An 18,110-nucleotide genomic window follows, 5' to 3' on the forward strand; every position below is an offset into this window, starting at 1 on the left:
AAACGTAGAGAAGTGACAGAAATGTGGGGGGAGAGATGGGTAATGACATGCAGCAAAGGGCTGCAGGTCAGATTCGAACCTTGGGCCTCTGTGGCAAGGACTGAGCCTTTGTACATGGGGCGGAGACAAAGATTTTCTTTTTTGATCCCTCAGTGGGAAAATGATTTTACACACAGGCCTGAAGGACAGCCACACACACAAACGGCTTATGGAGCATATAGCATACCAAATGACAGATACCTGGAGTCAGGTCAAGCTGTCGTGACTGGTATGAGGCACTGCATGTTACTTTACTAATTAAAACTGGTCTGTTTCATTCATATTTGTTAACTTATCTGAAGATCATATTGTTATGCAGATGCTTTTCATGCAGGATGCATATATTTATGAAGTCAACAGCAACACTCGTGTTCTTATCCTTTCAGGAAGGAAGGTTATCTTCACAGGAAACCATAAATTAGAGATGAAATATCTTATTGTAAGATGTGATTATACAGTATTTATCTTCTTTTACGCTATATAATGCATTAATAGTTTGTCAGGAGTGTGACGATCTCTTGACATACATCAACTTGCTATCACCTACACTGATGGGTGTCGTTTGCAGTGATTTACTCACTGTTTGCACCAGCTGTAAAGTGTATCAAATAGATCGATTTCATATGCATGCATGCATCATGGGGAAAATATACTGAGCAAGCTGTCTTATCTGTCTGTCTCATGTATGTCAGAGCAGTAATAAATTCTTATCACAGATTAAGGCGATGATTGCAGGTTTCCCATCTCTTATCTGAATCCTCTTATTATCCCGTGCTCGTTTACACACACATGCAATATGAAAACGAGCTGTTACAAATAAGTTGAAATGTGTTGACAGTCAGAGATTTTTCTATATTTTGTTTACATTTTTTGGGTGCACTTATTTGCATTCAGAGAAGAAGAAATGTGACCAATCAAATGAAAGGAACAATCAAGAGTCAATTCCAGTCAGGTGAAACACGTTAAACCAGCCAAGGGAACCAGTTTCACCAGCTCTGTGCTGTGAAGTGTTTTGGATCATGTCTGCTGTGATTTAGTCAGGATGTCCTACAGAGTGAACTACTCTCCTCTCCTGCGTGTACACGCACAACCATCTCAACCATGCCATAAAGTGTGTGACGTAGCCTTCGGGTCCTGTATGAAAGGGCAAACTCTGCCCAGTAAGTCAGGCAGTGCAGTGCTGTGTGGGTCAGACCCACCGGATGACGGTGTCCCAGCTTTGAAGGCTCACTCGTGGCCGGACGGTGTGGAGGAAAGCTCAGGGATGGAGAGGCTGCTGAGGAAATGTCAGATCAGGAACCAACTGGTCAGGGAGTGTTTGGCTGAATGCCTCGGAGTCTACGTCCTGATTGTGAGTAAATGTTTTATGCATCTAAAATGAAGTTAGTTGCATGAGGCACCTTTTAGATAAAAGAGGTTAATCACGATCATCACTGAGGCAAAGACATAGCAGGTGCAGCTTTTTGCGTTTGATTTGATAAGCTGTAAAATACAGAAAACATTGAATTTCTTCTCCAGCAGTTCATTCAAACTCTCACTTGATCAGTAAACTCAAACAGTTCCATGCTTACTCTCTTGTTTTGAAGCAGTTTGTGATCCACACAATGGATAACCAAAGGACTTTGTCCTGAGAGAGAGAGAGACAGACAGAATGAATAAGAGTGCGAGTGAGGGGGAGGATAGAGAGGGTGGTGTTGGCGAACTCATCAGTGATTTGAACGGCGATGTTTGTTGTCTCACCTGTCAGGGCAGTTAACATTTACAACATGAATCATAAAACAGGTTCTTTAGAAATGATGTTCATAAAGAAGATGATGATGATACAGAGGCAATCCTGAGTATTACTGCTCTGTTTTTTGTGCTCAGGTTTTTATATTCTGCTAATACAGCTCTTCCTCTTATGTAATTGCAGCTGTTTGGATGTGGCTCCGTTGCCCAGGTGACCACAACTCAAGATAAGAAGGGACAATACCTGTCAATCAATCTTGGTTTTGCTCTGGGAGTTACATTTGGGGTGTTTGTGTCTCGTGGAGTCTCAGGTGAGGGACTGTGTGAAAATTATTAGAGAGTCGAGGGGAAAGAAAATCAAGTCCCCGAGTGGTTATTAATGTTTTCTTTGAACTCCAGTTTAAATCTGGATGTCCTAAACGGAATTGTAAAGTTGGTAAATCACCTCAAGTGATGTCACATCTCAGATAGTGTTATATGAGTGCAATTCTAAATCAGCTTTAAATGACCTTTTAATGTGCAAAACCAATATAAACATTCAAACAAACCTGATAAAGAGACAGACCCTTTGTCCTCTGCATACATCAATGTGCACCAAGAACCATGCCACAAGTGAAAGTTGTCTTTTGGATCAAATTATACTTATTAATTACAATATACTGCAGAGGAAGATTGAAATAAAACATAAGTTTAGGACATGAAAAAAGAGATACTACATTCAGCTTTTTTCCAGTCCCTAAGTTGTGCATAATGCCTGTATAATATCTAATAACATCACTGTTTTCACAGAGCAGGATAAAAGCATGGATATGTATGCAAAGGGACAATTTCAGGACACAAAAAATATAATTTTCAATTCTGAAATGTTTCACATTAGACCTGAACTCTTTTCTTATTTTCTTCCATAAGGTGCCCATCTGAACCCAGCCGTCTCTCTGAGTTTATGCTTCCTGGGCAGGCATTCTTGGATAAAACTACCTTTCTACATCTTCTTCCAAGTGCTCGGAGCCTTTCTGGCTGCAGCTACAGTTGGTCTGCAGTACTATGGTGAGTTATATTTAGATATAGTCAGTGTTCTTTCTCTAAAAAGGTTAAATAAGTGAAAACAGCTGGGCAATGTAGTTTTTAGTAAATGTTACTCAAATTGTACTAAATAGAAGATTTGTGTGGAACTATTTTAAGCTGTGGATTAATACACAAGTGGTTCTCCAGTTAGCCGGTGCATATAGGACTGACTGAAAAGGTTGTGTACATGTGTTTTTCCATGTATTATACGATGTTTGCAGATGCTATCCAGGCGTACAGCGGAGGTGAGCTGACAGTGACGGGTCCCACTGCCACAGCCGGCATATTCTCCACCTACCCAGCTGACTACCTCAGTGTGTGGGGAGGTGTCGTGGACCAGGTCAGATACTGATTCATTCACTCAGTCAGGTTTGAACATCGGGTTAGGTTACAGACTGAAGTGTAGTATTCTGCTTCTGGAACATTTCTTACATTCCCATGTTATCCAGGTGATAGGCACTGCTGCCCTGCTGCTGTGTGTCCTGGCTCTTGGGGACCAGAGGAACAGCTCCATCCCACATTATCTTCAGCCTGTGCTAGTGGGAGCAGCAGTGCTGGTTATTGGTGTCTCAATGGGCTCCAACAGTGGCTACGCCCTCAACCCGGCCAGGGATCTGGGACCTCGAATATTCACGTTCGTCGCTGGCTGGGGAGTTGATGTTTTCAAGTGAGTAGTTTCAGTATTTAAATGATGTCATTTGCTTTGTTGACCCACATGAATGAATTTAATAGAAAAGTCTGATTGAATGTAAACCCTGATGTCTTTGTAGGGCTGGAGGTGGTTGGTGGTGGGTGCCCATAGTGGCTCCCTGTGTCGGGGCGCTGCTGGGAACGCTGATCTACGAGCTGATGATTGAAGTCCACCATCCCGTCATTCCATCTGAGCTCCAGACCTCGTGTCAGGAGGCCATTGAAAGCAAGTCAGAGGTGGAGCTGAATGGGGTGGAGCCAGATACTGAGAAACCAAGCAGTAAATTGTAGATGAAAAAAATTAAAATGTATACAGTTGTAGATGGAAAAAAAAAATTAATGTATACAGTTGTAGTGGTGGTGTGATGTCCTCTGAAGCTGTCTTTGATGTCTGTGAGTAATTTATTGGAACAAGTTCATTAGTTCTAAGTGCAGAAAAACAGTTTTGTAGCATAATCATACATGCAAGGACAAAAAAAATCTTTAAACTTTGGTTTATGTGTGTGCAAAGTTAGTGACATTCCCATCCACCTCAGCTGTACTTTGGTTTAGTGCTAACAATTAAATACTAACATGCTAAACCAAGGTAATCTTCACTTTGTGACTGAGGTGTATGCAAGTACCACTGTGCCTTCAGTCTAACAGAGCTATTGGCGTGACTCTCAGACTGTTATTCGAGAATATGAATTCTGGGTCATTAAAATATAAACAAAGAACTAAAACAGTCAAATTTATAAACAGAAAAAAAATGGGAAAGGCTGCTCTGGATGCGACCCTCAACGTCTCTTTTACACATTTATTTTCGAAACAGCACAAAAGTGTATGGCATTTCAGCAAGCAGACCACAACCATGGAAAAGAAAATGACATGAAATTTTTCCACTATTGAGCTATATAAATATGATATCATGACATATAAAAAGATACAAACAAACAAAAACAAAAAAATCCACTCAGAGGCCCATGAAGGCTGTTTTTGAAACATACAAAAGAAATGTGAATACAGCAAGCACTGATTCTGTAGATAAAAAAAGAACCGTCTCAAAGAGATAAACATTTGTATTCATACACATTAAGACGACACGACCCCCACGCTCTCCCTCTGCTTTATAATTACAATGTATAGCTACCTCTGGGGGGGGGGGGGGGGGGGGGGGGGGGATTCTTTTTTTTCTTTTAAACTTCAATTGTTTGGAAAAAAAAAAAGGGAACAGTACAAGTACAAATACTATACGTATTCACATTATCATAGCAAGTTACTAAAACCAGAACGCTTCTTTCTTTTAGTGTAATTATATGTATTTACATGGCAAAACTCGTACACATATACTACTGGCAGGAAGCCTGACCTCTCCTCTTCTAGCTTAACGATTAACAACATCACACATTATTCACACTACACAGGTTACACACCTCCGGTAACCTCGCCTCATGTCTCTGTGGCAGGTAAAATCGCACCGTGTCTAGTAAGATTTGACGCAACCGACTCGCACAAAAATACCAACAGCAGTAATGTGTTTCGTATAAATAAATATTATAGCAACATAAAAATCAGTGTCAGATTCTTCCAAACACTCCCCCCCTTTCATCATGCTTCAGACGTCTTGAGATCCTGGCTTTGGGATCAGTTTTAAGCAGCTCGAACGTGGAGCTGTTAGAACTGATCCGACGCCGTAAGAATGAGGCAAACGAGTATGAATACGATGAACAATGTGAAGTACAAAAATATCGGCACTAGAGCTGACGGGAGTACAGTTGGAGGTGTGTGTATTTAAGTGTGTTACATGATTGAAACAGGCAGGTGGCTACAGTCAGTGCAGAGTGAGACTGAAATGGAAGGACGTGATGTGTTGACACAGTATGGCTGATATATAAATGCTTTACTCAGGGAGGAGGGTGGTGGGGCTGTTCCAGAGCCTGTCCACTCAAGAGTCTATCACAGGTGTGTTTAGTTAAGTGACCAATAACATGATCAAACATGCAATTACAATTGCACAGAAGAGGTGCCATAGATAGAGTAAAACTGTTTATGGTGGCTAAAAAAGAAGCTGCACAGGAAGCAGCTCTGTTTCATCTCAGGATCGACATTCATATTCTACAGCCTCTCTCCTCCGTCGTGACTCCTCGTTTGTAGACCATCTGTAAGTCTCAGAGGCTCCCCTCCTTCTACTGGGGTTTGTCTGTTTTGTGTGCGGTGAGGAAGGCCATGCCGTGGGTCCTGAAGTGGGTGTTGAGGTCCGAGGCCTTGTCGAAACGCCGGCCGCACACCTTGCAGCTCAGATTCCCCTCTCCGTCCTCGCCCAGCGCCTGAGGGGAGGCGGCGGGCGAGCCGTCGGGAGAGCCGTGAGCGCGTGGGGTGCCGCGGTCGGCGTCGCTCTGGGTGTCCCGCACGCGGTGAGTGATGAAGCGGTGCCTGCTGAGCGAGCCGGCCGACGCAAAGCAGACGCCGCACTGCAGGCACTGGAAGGAGGCGGTGTCGGCGCGGTGCTGGGGGATGTGGCGCTGGAACTCCGCCCCGTCCTCGGTGGAGAAGCCACAGGGCACGCAACGGAAGACGTTGTCTTCCTCCTCGAGCTCGTTGGGCGCCGCCGATGTTGACGCGATGGATGCCCTGGTTCTCTTTGCAGGACCTACACCCTCCTCGCCGTCCTCTGTGGCGTTCTCTTCCTCGTCTCCTGTCCTGCCTACAGGAGGTCCACCCTCTCCATCTTGTTCTGAGGAGCTACCTGGTCCTTCTCCACCTGTGGCTGCACGCTTCCTGGTCATGGGGGGACCCTGAGGACGCAAAAGGGGAGGAGAGATTCAACACTTTTCAAAGATAAACACTACTCATCTTTCACCTGCAGTTTATTTTGTCCAGCTGTGAGCTGGTTTACCAGTTCCTTTTGTGTGTTGCATAACTTTTTGGAGTTTCGAATTTAAACTAAAACTCAAACAATAGCGTATTTATGTGAGACTGCATCGACTCACCTGTCCATCTGTGCTTCTGTGATGGAGCCGAATGTGTTTGTCCAGTAAGAACCGACTGCCAAAGGTGCGTTTGCCTTCTGTGCAATATCTGAAAAAGAATTACGCAGCGTTAAATCACTTCATCCAGCACTAAGATCACATCACAACAACATCAGATCGTGGAAATTATAGGCATAAATTAATATAGTCTGGAACACTATGCTTTTCTGATATCAATGTTTGCTGTTTACAGTGTGAGAATCTTTTTGTCAGTACTCTCTGGTGGACAAACTTTGTGATAGTCAAGTCATTTCTATTTTATTTAACCCGAAACTAACCCAAATATCACAAATCACAAATTTACAATCTGTACATTATCCGACACATCTATCCTTGAACCCTCGATTCAGAAAAGGTAAGACTTATTGACAAAGAAAACACAAACCTCGGGAAGAACAATGGACAGACATGCCTGTGTTTACAGTATATAACAGTAAAATTACAGTACGGTTTAATGGTGACACTGTCTCTGCATCACCTAGTTTGCCATTTCTGTACCGCAGATTGTGCAGATATGTCAGCAATGAGCTAAAAATTGACCGATTAAAGCTTTTCTTTATTTTCAGCAAAACATTTGAAGTCGTAGTTGTGTGTGAGTTTGTGTCTCAAACATGGATTTGATCACTCACTGGCAATGGAAGACTCTTTTGTTGCCCTCATGAATGACACGCTCGTGACGCCTCAGGCTGGAAGACGTGCTGAACGTGCCTCCACAAATACGACAAGGGAACTTTGGAGTTGGCAGCACACACACACACACACACACACACACACACACACACACACACACACACACACACACACACACACACACACACACACACAAAGAGGTGGAGAGAGAGATAAGATAAAAAGATCTCAGTCAAATATGCTGCAGTGCGAACAGGAAATTAACAACAGCTGCCTTCCGAGTATGCGGTGTCCTTTTTCCACGATCGGAAGGAATTTTCCAGCCACAAAACATCAGCAGCAACTTAAACAATGCCCCAACTCTAATCGCTGTGTTCAACAGAATCACATTTAAATGATAGAGGTAGTGGTGCCACACCTTGCCGTGCTCCATCTTCACGTGACCCAGATAGTCGTCGTTGTCAGTGAAGGTGGTCTGGCACTGGGGGCAGGTCCACTCAGTCTGGGCGGGGGGTTGAGTACTGCCCCCCGTGGCGGGCGTGTGAGCTCCCGGAGCCTCGTAGTCCTCGTCCGCATCGTCGTCGTCATCGTCTTCCTCCTCTTCTTCTTCTTCCTCCTGTTCCCGCCCCCAGTCCTCGCCGTCCGAGTTGTCAGGTTTTCCAGAGGATTTAGACTTGAGGCCAGAGGGACCGGATGTGTTGGCCGGGGCCGAGGCAGCGTTAGAGGCATCGGACTGAGACTCTGTCTGCTTGGCTGAAGGTCCTCTGTGAGCGGTCTGATAGGAACGACAGTAAGTGTGACAGAACATAAAGAACAACCAAAGTGTTCAAGATGAATTCATTTATCCTTTAAAATACAAATTATGAGTCAATCTTACTCACAAAAGCTAATCTGTTGTTACTACATTAACTTCTGTACTTGGTATAGAACTTAGTACAAGGCCACCGGAGAGAGACCTTGCTAAGGCCGATCCAAGATATGCTGTGTGCCTTCGCTGACACCACATTCACCGTAGAAAGCAATGAATGGGCAACACATGAAGGCAAAATTCAACCAAATATGTAAAATCTCTGAATGTTTCATGTTCACAAAACACACCTTAATGTGCTCCATCATCGATCCTTTCTGGGCGTAGAGCTTGGTACAGTCAGGACACTTGAACACATGCACTTTCTGCTTGGCTAAATGAGTGTCAAAGTGCATGTACAGCAAGGGCTTCTGGGTAAAAACGGTGTCACACATCACACACTTGTAAATCATCCTGCAAAAGGAGAGAAATGCATATTTTAGAGCTCTATTTCCAAAGTGTGAGCATCATTTCCAAACACCCTCTGAAGATATTTCTCTGCATGTGGGTTGAAGCGGCGCGCGTACTTGGCCTGTCCTCCGGTAAGTGTCGGGTGCTGGGTGCTGATGTGGCTCTGGGCGCTGGGGGAAGACTTGAAGGCCATGGGGCAGCTGGGGCACTTGTGGAAGACCTCGCAGTGGGCAGTCTGGATGTGCGACTTGATGGAGTTCAACCCTCCGAATACGACCTGGCAGCTCGAGCACCTGGACAAGTTCACGATGCACGGGATGACGGCAAAGGAAAGTGACGTGAACATTTGTTCACCACAGACATCTCAAATTACACATGAGACAGGGAGTCTGGAAAAGCCTCAAACAAACTGCAAAATCATTTCTGTAGCACAAAATTAGCTGACGTGTTGAAACTATATTAATAGTGTCATTTAGCTAATTGTTGATATGATGACAGGTCAGTTTTGGGACGCGTCTCCACACCTGTATCCAATGCGCCTCGCAAAGTGCAGACAGGCCTCCTCCAGGTGGGTCTGGAAGCTGGCCTGCCGGGCGATGCCGCCACACTCAGGACAGACGTGAGGCGCTCTGTGTTTATGGATCCTCTGGTGGGCGGACACGGCACACGAGTTAGGCAGCATCATGGGAGGCGAGCATTGCGTACACGTCTGAAAGAGAAGAAAAAAGAGAATTCAAACAATCAGAGACCACCAGCGTTTTTTGACAGCAGGTGTAGCAGGAGACAAAGACTCACTGAGTTGGGAGCAGCTCTGATCTGCTGGAAGTGGGTGACCAGCTCAGCCTTGCTGGAAAATTGTGTTTGGCACTCTGGACATTTGAAGTTGTTGTACTGCAGACCCTCGGCCTTCTTGCAAGGCAGAGGCATCAGCGCTTGAGGCCCCTGAGGTGCGCGGCGCACCGGTCGAGGCTGAGCCGCCGCTGGAGCCGAAGCATCCTTCATCGGGCTGGAGTTGGCAGAGGCGGCGGAGCCGCCGGTGGCAGTAGAAGGTGACGAGACTGGAGGAGAGGAGGACGAAGAGGTGAGCAGGCCTGGTCAGACACAGGCAGAAATCAGAAGAGACAAATGGGACGTCATCAATGGAGATGAATCACCGATGTATGATGTGTTCATTTTATAATTAAATACTATCAGACTAACATATTTTTGAGGAATAATTATCAGGAGGAACGATATTGCGTTTTGGACTGTTGGTGAACCAAAGAAATCCTTTTTCTGTCATTTTTTTAGACAATTAATTGAGAAAATAACTGAACATTTGCAGCTCTAGTATGATGCGTGATCAAACACTCTTTTCTGTTTCCAGCTCCTGAATGTTGTGCTCTCCTCTGTGAACTTGAAATGAGTATCTTGGTGTTGAACTTTCAGTCAGATGAAACTAAATATTTTGAGGAGATTGTGATGAGACAGAAAAAATATTTCAATTATGAATCGTAATAAATAAACAACAGATTAACCGATGATTCGCAGAATCGTCAGCTGGATCTTTCCTTACCACCAATCGGTGTTATGTCCTGCTGTCCAATCATCTGCTCCACAGTGACAGGCCTCATGACCAGGTGCGAGCACTGCATGACCAGCCCACGCTCCTTATGCTCCCTGGCATGCAGCAGCAGGCTGCACTTATTAAAAAAGGCCAGCCTCTTAGCACAATGGTTGCAGGTCACCTCGATGCGCAGTGATCGTCTGTCGTAGTGTCGAGCCAGGCTGCGCTCCAGGGCGAAAGCATCTCCGCACTCCAGGCAGCGGTACCCTGTGGCTGGGAGCGGGAGACCCCACTCAGGCGGCGGAGGTGCCGAGAGGTCGGGCTTGTAGCTCGGCAAAAGGTTCTTGCTGTTCAGGATTTTGTTGAAAGCCTCCACCAGGCTTGACTGACTGCGAGAGATCACGGCGCCGGTGCTGTTGACGATGGAAGCGGGTTTGTTTGGCTGGAGGGTGCCGCCTATGATGGTGCTGCTACCTCCGTTTGCTGTCTTATTCGTGGCTGTGCGGACGCTGATCCCACCAGCAGCAACTGAGAACTTGGGAGAGGAGGCCACGGCGGGCGTCACGGGCAGGGCAGCAGATTTAGTGATGCTGACAGCAGTGGCAGAAACCTTAGCCTTGTCCGATGCTGCCATTTTGTTCTGGACCTTCGTGGCGGCAGCTAGCATGACGCTGCTGGCGGCGAGTGTAGACACAGGCAGAGCGTTGAGAGCACTTACTTTCTGGGATGTTGTTGTCGTCATGTGACCTGGGGAAGCTTCAAGTTTCTGGGCCTTGTTTCCCAGGACCTTCCGTTCCCCAGCTTGACCTTTAGGGTCCAAACCTTTCCCCGCGGCGCCACCTTTCGGCGCTACCCTTGTGACAGTTCTGGTGATTCCACCTGTGGAGGTTTTTATTGTTTTTATTCTGACCTTGAGGGGTCGGGACGGAGCTCCAGAAGCAGCAGTTGCTGCAGCAACGCCTGCTTCTCCTCCGTCAGTGGAAAGAGGTTTAGACTTGCCATCATCTACCTCCATCTTCTCCTCACTTGCTCTCGCGTTTTCACCCTTGTCAGCTTTGCCATCAGCGACCCTCTCGACCCCATTCCCCACTTCCATCTCTTCCTCCTCCTCTTTGGGCTCCCGCAGTTCAGGAGGAGGTGGAGTGGAGGCCACTGCAGGGCTCGAGCATCTCTTAGATGCGACTTGAGCAGTTGATTTTGGCATCTCTGGTTCAGGACTCTCTGGGGAGTCTCTCTCCTCTATGACGTGTTCTGGATGCCTGTCCTCCAGTTGGGGACTCTCTGTTGATCCAGACTGGGGTGTTGATGAAGTCAGAGATGCCCCTGAAGGAGTGTCCCCCGGTTTAGGGTGAGAAGCACTAGAGGACATGGGCTGGGTCGAGACAGAGTCAGACTTGTAACGTCGGCTCAGCTGAGTGCAAGTTGGGGAGTCTGGGCTCTCTTGGATTACCAGTGGACTCCCCAAATCAGGGTCAGAATCATCTTCCTCCATCTGCTGGTGCTGAAATCCAGCAGGGCCACCTTTGGGGGCTCCGTTAAAAGGCTGAGATGAGTGCAGAGGGTGTGATGAGAGGGCAGAAGGTGGAGTGGAAAGCAGAGACTTGGAAGGTGGAAAAAAAGGCGAAGCTAGTCCGACAGGCCCCCCTGCAGCCAGAGGAGACGACCCAGCCGATAGAGAGGAGGATGAAGGTAACGATGCTTTGACCCCATCCGCCCTCTCTTGGCCTGTATCCTGCTGCTGTTGGTGCTGCTGCTGTAGAAGCTGCATCTTCCTGGCCCGACCCACCGGATCTCCAGACCCCTGCGCCACAAGCGGTTTAAGTCTGTTGAAAATATTCCCGCCCTGCTTGTGAGACTTGGCCGCACCAGCTGCTTCTGAAGACACTTTAGGGGTGTTCATTGACCACGGCGCTCCGTTAGACTGGGTCTGACTGAGGGGAAGAGGTGTGGAGACACCAGACGCCCCAAAACCATTGTGATTGAGTGCCTCGGATTCAGCCATTCCGGGGGCACACGCACCTAGTCTGGGGCCCACATCTACCCCTGCAATCACATCAATAGGGTCCTGGTCTGTGTCTCCATCAGCCCCATCTACGGCCTCAAGGCGCACCTTATTCTTCACAATCACACTGACAATCGAGGTGTCCGCCTGCGGGTCCGAAGGGCTCGGAGGTCTCAAGGATGACCCAACACCCACTACGTTATCCGACTTTCCCAGAGGTGCACCTGCAGCGCCATGGGGTCCCTCTGCTTCATCTGGGGCAGACTGGATGGCCTCTTTGGCATCTATGTCAGGAATGTCAAATGCTGCCAACAGGTCATCAAAATCTGGGGTCTTCATGTCCCCCATACCGGGATTAACTCCTGCAAAAGACACACACACACAAATTGACAGAGATAACAGCAGGCAGGTCAAGGCAGCAGCAGCAGCAGCACACTAGCACGAATCTGGCTGTGTTGTTGTCCATCAACCTCAGCTCTGCCCTGCTCGCAGAAGACCCGCTACGACAACCACAACATGGCTAAATATTAAAACCATTTAAAACGCTGATATTTCCGACGTCAATGTCTCTCACATGCACCTTCGTTTTTGACACAAGCGGACAAGCTACAGCGGGTTAGCCTGCTACCAGGGGCAGCTAAGGATCCTGCACTAGCATTCCTGTTAGCCAGCTAGCGCGCTAGCGACGGCAAAGCAAAGCAAAGCCTCCTCCGGCCACAGGCACGGCGCCGACACGCTATGAATGGGGAAACATCGCTTCAATTATGCTTTTAACGCATGCTGGAGCTCTGCAGTAGTGACCATTTAAGAAACTGTTCCACCGGGGGCAGCGACGTCGGTTATTCTTAGCTTATCCAGGTCCCTTCCCCGACTTGAGGCTGGCTAGCTGGCCGCTGAGCTCCAGCCAACACAGACAGAGAGAGAGAGAGAGAGAGAGGGGTCATTTAGCTAACGAGCTAGCGTTCGCCATTAAAAAGCAGACTGCAGCGCTTTGCTGAGGCATGGTCTGACAGCCAGAGCGACCCGGTGATCGTAGGGTCGACGATGACACAGAAGAGGATGGCCGGGATGGGGATATTCGTTTAATATTTCATGTATTTTTTTTGGATTGTTTACCTGGATATGCGATTCCCGACTATCCTAGCTCGTTTTCAGCTGAAAATGCTGCGCTTCCCGTCACATGACCCGAGACATCCTATCAGGCTGTGATAAAGCTGGAGAAATTGCATGGAGGATGCTGCAAACGACACGTATATTTATTTCCACCGTGCATGGCATTAAACATTAATAAATGTCCTGACGGGGCTATTTTTAAACATCATGCGAAGACGTGTGGAGATGAGACAGTGGTGTCTGTTTAAATCTGATGCTCTGTCATCATCACACCTACACGTCCTCCCAGTCCACACACAGCACTGTCAATGAGAGAAAAACACCAACAGGCGACATATTTACACATAGCTTTTATTGCAAAAAAAACACAAGACATGACAGGAGTGTGGCTAACTGTTTAGTTGAAGTGCCTGTCATCACAAATTCATCTTTTATAGAGAAATTGGGAGTAATTATACTGTGTAGAGAAAATGTAGGGCAAAGAGCATACAAGGCAATTTGAGAGTAGGTCATTTTACATTTTGAGAGTCGATGTTACTGGGCAGTCAGATTTTACACTACATAGCTGTTATGTTGGTGCTTTTGCGTGTCTGACAGAAAGTGATTGTATTAAATGTCAGAGTGCTGTCTCATGCTGGCCTGTCAGACGATGCGTCAGCATTTTTTTTCATATATGAAAGTTATCCCGCCTTTGTCTGCAAATGTTCGGTTTTGTTTTTTCATCCCCTCGGTCTCATGTCCTCATTTCTTCTTCTCTTCATCCTTTTTGCCATCTGGCTTGTTTCCTGTCTGGGAGGCCAGGGAGCCCATGGCGTTGCGGATGGCCTCGTTGTTTGGGTCGACGCCGGGCAGGTTCTCCAAGACGCTCTGGAGGAACTCTGGGTCTTGCATCACATCGTAGTCATCTTCCTCCTGTTCGGTTACAACAGAGGACACGATTGATTAGGATGGATTAAGGGTTCGTTTAAGAGGTTTTAAGATCTGATTGGTCCGTGATTTATGCATGTAGACGTTGAAGGTAAACATATACGTTTATGATGCTTATTGTATATGTACAGCGGTGTTCATTTCCTGTCTTTTAGAGCTAAATGGCTACCACTGTCCTCTTTTCCTGGGTATGTAGCACCAATTTCATCTCCTGGCTGCATAGACGGCCCAGTTTTTTAATAAGATCATCTTTTCAGCAGTGAAATTGGATAACTTAACAGTACAATAAATCTATGTTGTGGTCGTCAGTTTTAATTATTTTGAAGATACCCCCCCCCCCTCAGAACCCATGAGCTACACACAGCTTTCACTTACCATTAGCAGCACATGCAACATGATTTAATCTGTGATAAGATGTTTGTACCAAATCTATCTTTGGAGAAAATTTACTTTTTTTTTTTTTTTAAATCACAGACCCTGATATTTTTGAATAGTGTTGCTCTTTTGATTTAATTGGAAGATTTTCATGTCCATTCAGGCCTTCAAAGTACCCCCTCTGCCATTCACCTAATACTGCCTGTGCAATAACCTGGATGCCTCTTTATGACTCTATTGAGAATACACACACAAGTACCGGTTGAGCCCCTTTTAATAACTGCGCTACAGTTTAATTTCAATCATCATCTGATGACTCACCTTGACTGATTCTGCGGTGTCCATGGGGGCTCCTGTGTCCATTTCTCCATACTCTGTTCATGGAGCAAGCCAAAAGAACGTATGTTAACAGATATACCAGCAAATGTGAGAGCGACCGTAAGTGATAGTATGACTATAAATCTGTATGATAATCAAAATGGAGCTCACCTCCTCCAGCAAGAGACATCTGCATGGCGTAGGCGATCTGCTCCTCCTCTGTCATGCTGCTGAAGTCAGGAAGCACTGCTGCCCCGCTCTCGGGCTGAGATACTGACATCTTCAACAAGGCCTCCTCTGACTCTGTGACAAAAAAAAAATCAAAACTAAGTAATGCAGCAATAAGTATTATTCTATCAAATCCTAACAGTTATTATCTGTGCTGTCTCTAGTGAATGTAAGAAACTATCTGTTAATTACCGTCTGCACTAGGTGTGGGCATGCCTGCCTCGGCTGCAGAAGCAGCAGCAGCTCTGCGGGCCTCTTCCTCCTGCCTCTGTCGCTGCTCCTCCATCGATACACGCAGTGCCTGAAGGCATAGACAGAGAGAACGGTGAGAAATTAAGATAAAGGGCACCACTTCTAAAATGCTGGATGTTTGAATAGTCTGAAGCCAGTGGACACAAGGACAAGATGCAAAAAGAACACAAGCGCTTAAATTGTCACGTAGGACACCGGTGAGTCCAAAACATCTACTGCAACCTTTTTTCTACAAATCAATATCACATCTTTGTATCAACAAATGTTTAGTTCATCTCAAAGTTTTTCCATTCTCATATCTTATTATCGTCTTTCTTGAGTCCCCTCGTTGTGGCAGTGAGACTTAAATCCTTTTATAGTCAGATATTCTGTGATAGTTGCCATTTTAATTACCCCATTATGCATCATCACATCAGCTTTTAAGTGTGGATGACTCGTGTCTCACCACGGAGCTTATACACTTGTATTATGTTACAAATATGTACATATTACATGCAGACAGCATCTCACACAGATACTTTTTAAGCAGAATACCTGATTTAACTTTTGCTTTATAAGAACATGATCTCTTAAGTAAGTATATCTTAGGCAATATATATTTGTGCGGGCTTTTCAGATGCATCTATACATTTTGCTTACCAGGGCTAGCTCAGGATCAGCACTGGGATCCACCCCAAACTCAAAGTCACTGGCACCAAGACCCATCATGGAGCCTCCTTCACCGGCCAGGATGGGAGAGGAGAGCAGTGCATCAGCCAGACTGGGCCCTGGAGGGACTGTGACCAGGTGGGAGCCTGTCCCCTCCTTTCCATTTAAAGTGTTTATGAAAGCAGTCAGCTTCTCTGTGTTCACCTCCTGAATAAAACGGTCAGAAGATCAGTGGCCATTGAAAACTCGTGTCAGATATGGAAATACAACATTATGTTTTGTTTGACATAGCGTTACAACGGAAGATAAACTCAGATTTCTTCACCTCTTCTCCGAAGTTGATGATATCCACATTCACTTTCTCTTTTTTCAAGCGCTTCGCCATCTTGACAAGCTGCAGAGTCAGCAGAAGGAAATTAAGACAAATTACAGACATACATCGACAGCAGGAGATTGTGTTGCAAGTATGATGGTACGGTTACAAAAATAACATTTCTCTCTGCGGGATTGGCACAAAAACGCGACATCCGACTCACGTCTTTTTCATTATCCTCCACAGGACTCCCAACAAAGGCAATGATCCTCATCTTGTGGTTTTTTCCTTGTCTGTGTTTTAGAGCCAGCTAAGCAGGAGAAAGAAAAAAAACATAAGAAAAATATGAGCACTCAGCAAACTGCTGCTGCTGCAGAAAGCAAAACGAGACAAAGTAATTACGTGGCAGAGCACTTTCTTTTAAAAAGTTACACACATGAGCCACTCTGATGCCCGTGCAGAAGCAGATCTTTCCTTTGGGCTGCACAGCGTGGAGTTTGGACAGGATGCGGCCAGAGTCTGGTGTCAGGGTGGTCAGCACCTCACAGTTACTGTGTGAAAACAAAAGACAGGCATCATCACCTTGTAATATTTAGTGCTTCAGACTGTCTTTATGAAATACAGAGGTGGTCTTACTTTGCCATGGTGATGAGGCCCACATTGTTTTCTGGATTGCTTCGTGTTTTAGAGTGGCACACGATATTGACAGCATCTTGCTGAGCTTGTAGCCTCGTCGGTAGAAAGTCTCCATTTCTCATATACTCACTGTTGTCCACACTGAGGGGGAAATACAAGTTTAACGCCGCAGCTTACACTGAGCTAACTGAGCGGCTAACGTTAGCAGCTGACATGTCAGTCCCGTATCAGCCTAGTTTGGTTTTAGACATTTTATTTCCCACTTTCCCGCCGACTCCTTGTGGAAAAGCCTGTCTTCTTCACCGGGGACGTGGTAAACAAATGTTTAGCAGCTGTCGTTAAACCATAAAAACTGCATTAGCACGGCTTGCTAAGGTTAGCAAGTGGTGACACAACCTATGTCGCTGGTCCGAGCGGTTATCGAGGCTGTCAGTTCATTATTCCGACAGAAAGAACCACGCCGTGAAGAATAACATGTATTAATGTGTTTGTGAGTGCCACAGTTAGTCAAATGCTTTTTTAAACGCCGTAAATATGAGCTAACTTTAGCTACAATGACTCAGCCGGTCCACACCGCGTTAGCCGGCTGAGTTATCAGCCCGGCTAACCGAGATATCTCCGCGTAACTCAGCCCGTGAACCCGCTAATGTTGTCACTATTCACCGTGACTTCGTGTGATCCGCTTACCGATCGACAACTACACAAAAAAAAGGATTTGTAGAGTTCTTACCAGACCATAGTACTTTCGAGCACCATTTTGGAAACTTCTTGTTGCACTCTGTCGTAGTCTTCCAAGCTCACAGGCTATTGGACAAACGCTGAACAAAGTCAAATACGGTTGGTCAGATATGAAACCTGTAGATTACTGACGATGAGCGAAGTGAAATAGTTTGACAATAAAACTCAAGTTCCACTTATGAACCTTTTCATACCTGAACTTTACACAGAATGGATGTGCTCAGCTTACACAGACAGAATAAAACAGACTATTTTGACATTAACAACTTAACTAAAATGGATTTATTTTGATTTTTTTTATTTATTTCATTTATAAGGTCATATGACTTATAAACACCATGAGTTGCCTTGTCATTGAAAGGTGCTGTTATTAGATTGTTTACTTTAATGGCTTAACTGGCTTTTACTCAGCTGTCAGAATTAATTAATTAATTATTATTATTATTATTATTATTATTATTATTATAAATAATAAATAATAAGAATATAATAATAATAATAATAATTCTGCAAATACAGACCAGGCTTGGGTAGTGGATACAATACTCTGTTATAATGTTTTAAAATATATATCATAATATCCATATAAAGTCCAG

At 45.6% G+C, this 18,110-nt stretch overlaps 3 protein-coding genes and 1 non-coding gene across 7 annotated transcripts; 1 reads left to right on the forward strand and 3 right to left on the reverse strand.

Annotated features, from left to right (window-relative positions):
• The first annotated feature begins 983 nt into the window (after positions 1-983).
• aqp10b (aquaporin 10b) lies at positions 984-4,103 on the forward strand. The gene is made up of 6 exons (XM_019264297.2): positions 984-1,390; positions 1,952-2,078; positions 2,677-2,814; positions 3,054-3,172; positions 3,282-3,499; positions 3,603-4,103. Exons 1-6 carry the CDS (start codon positions 1,082-1,084, stop codon positions 3,811-3,813), a joined length of 1,122 nt encoding a protein of 373 aa, XP_019119842.1. The 5' UTR covers positions 984-1,081; the 3' UTR covers positions 3,814-4,103.
• Positions 4,104-4,288: 185 nt separating this feature from the next.
• Positions 4,289-13,314, reverse strand: znf687b (zinc finger protein 687b). 4 transcript variants are annotated; one of them, XM_019264296.2, is made up of 10 exons: positions 13,083-13,314; positions 9,974-12,328; positions 9,214-9,476; positions 8,943-9,127; positions 8,535-8,711; positions 8,259-8,421; positions 7,579-7,935; positions 7,160-7,260; positions 6,492-6,579; positions 4,289-6,296 (listed from the first exon to the last, which is right to left on the reverse strand). In XM_019264296.2, exons 2-10 carry the CDS (start codon positions 12,312-12,314, stop codon positions 5,688-5,690), a joined length of 4,284 nt encoding a protein of 1,427 aa, XP_019119841.1. In that variant the 5' UTR covers positions 12,315-12,328; positions 13,083-13,314; the 3' UTR covers positions 4,289-5,687. The 4 variants fall into 4 exon arrangements, with proteins under 4 accessions (XP_019119841.1, XP_019119837.1, XP_019119840.1 ...); XM_019264292.2 differs by having other exon boundaries at positions 9,214-9,509; XM_019264295.2 differs by lacking the exon at positions 13,083-13,314 and adding an exon at positions 12,768-13,037 and having other exon boundaries at positions 9,214-9,509.
• Positions 8,071-8,205, reverse strand: LOC113747520 (small nucleolar RNA SNORA13). The gene has a single exon (XR_003463677.1). It is a non-coding gene; the product is annotated as a small nucleolar RNA SNORA13 (small nucleolar RNA).
• A 100-nt stretch (positions 13,315-13,414) lies between the features above and the next one.
• psmd4a (proteasome 26S subunit ubiquitin receptor, non-ATPase 4a) lies at positions 13,415-17,653 on the reverse strand. Its single transcript, XM_010741657.3, has 10 exons — positions 17,507-17,653; positions 16,777-16,917; positions 16,577-16,691; positions 16,364-16,450; positions 16,153-16,221; positions 15,819-16,034; positions 15,120-15,228; positions 14,871-15,002; positions 14,703-14,755; positions 13,415-13,991 (listed from the first exon to the last, which is right to left on the reverse strand). The coding sequence occupies exons 1-10, from the start codon at positions 17,530-17,532 to the stop codon at positions 13,821-13,823; spliced, it is 1,119 nt and encodes a 372-aa protein (XP_010739959.1). The 5' UTR covers positions 17,533-17,653; the 3' UTR covers positions 13,415-13,820.
• Positions 17,654-18,110: the final 457 nt, after the last annotated feature.

The sequence above is a fragment of the Larimichthys crocea genome, chromosome XIII (assembly GCF_000972845.2).
Source record: "Larimichthys crocea isolate SSNF chromosome XIII, L_crocea_2.0, whole genome shotgun sequence".
Classification (NCBI taxonomy): Eukaryota; Metazoa; Chordata; class Actinopteri; family Sciaenidae; genus Larimichthys; species Larimichthys crocea.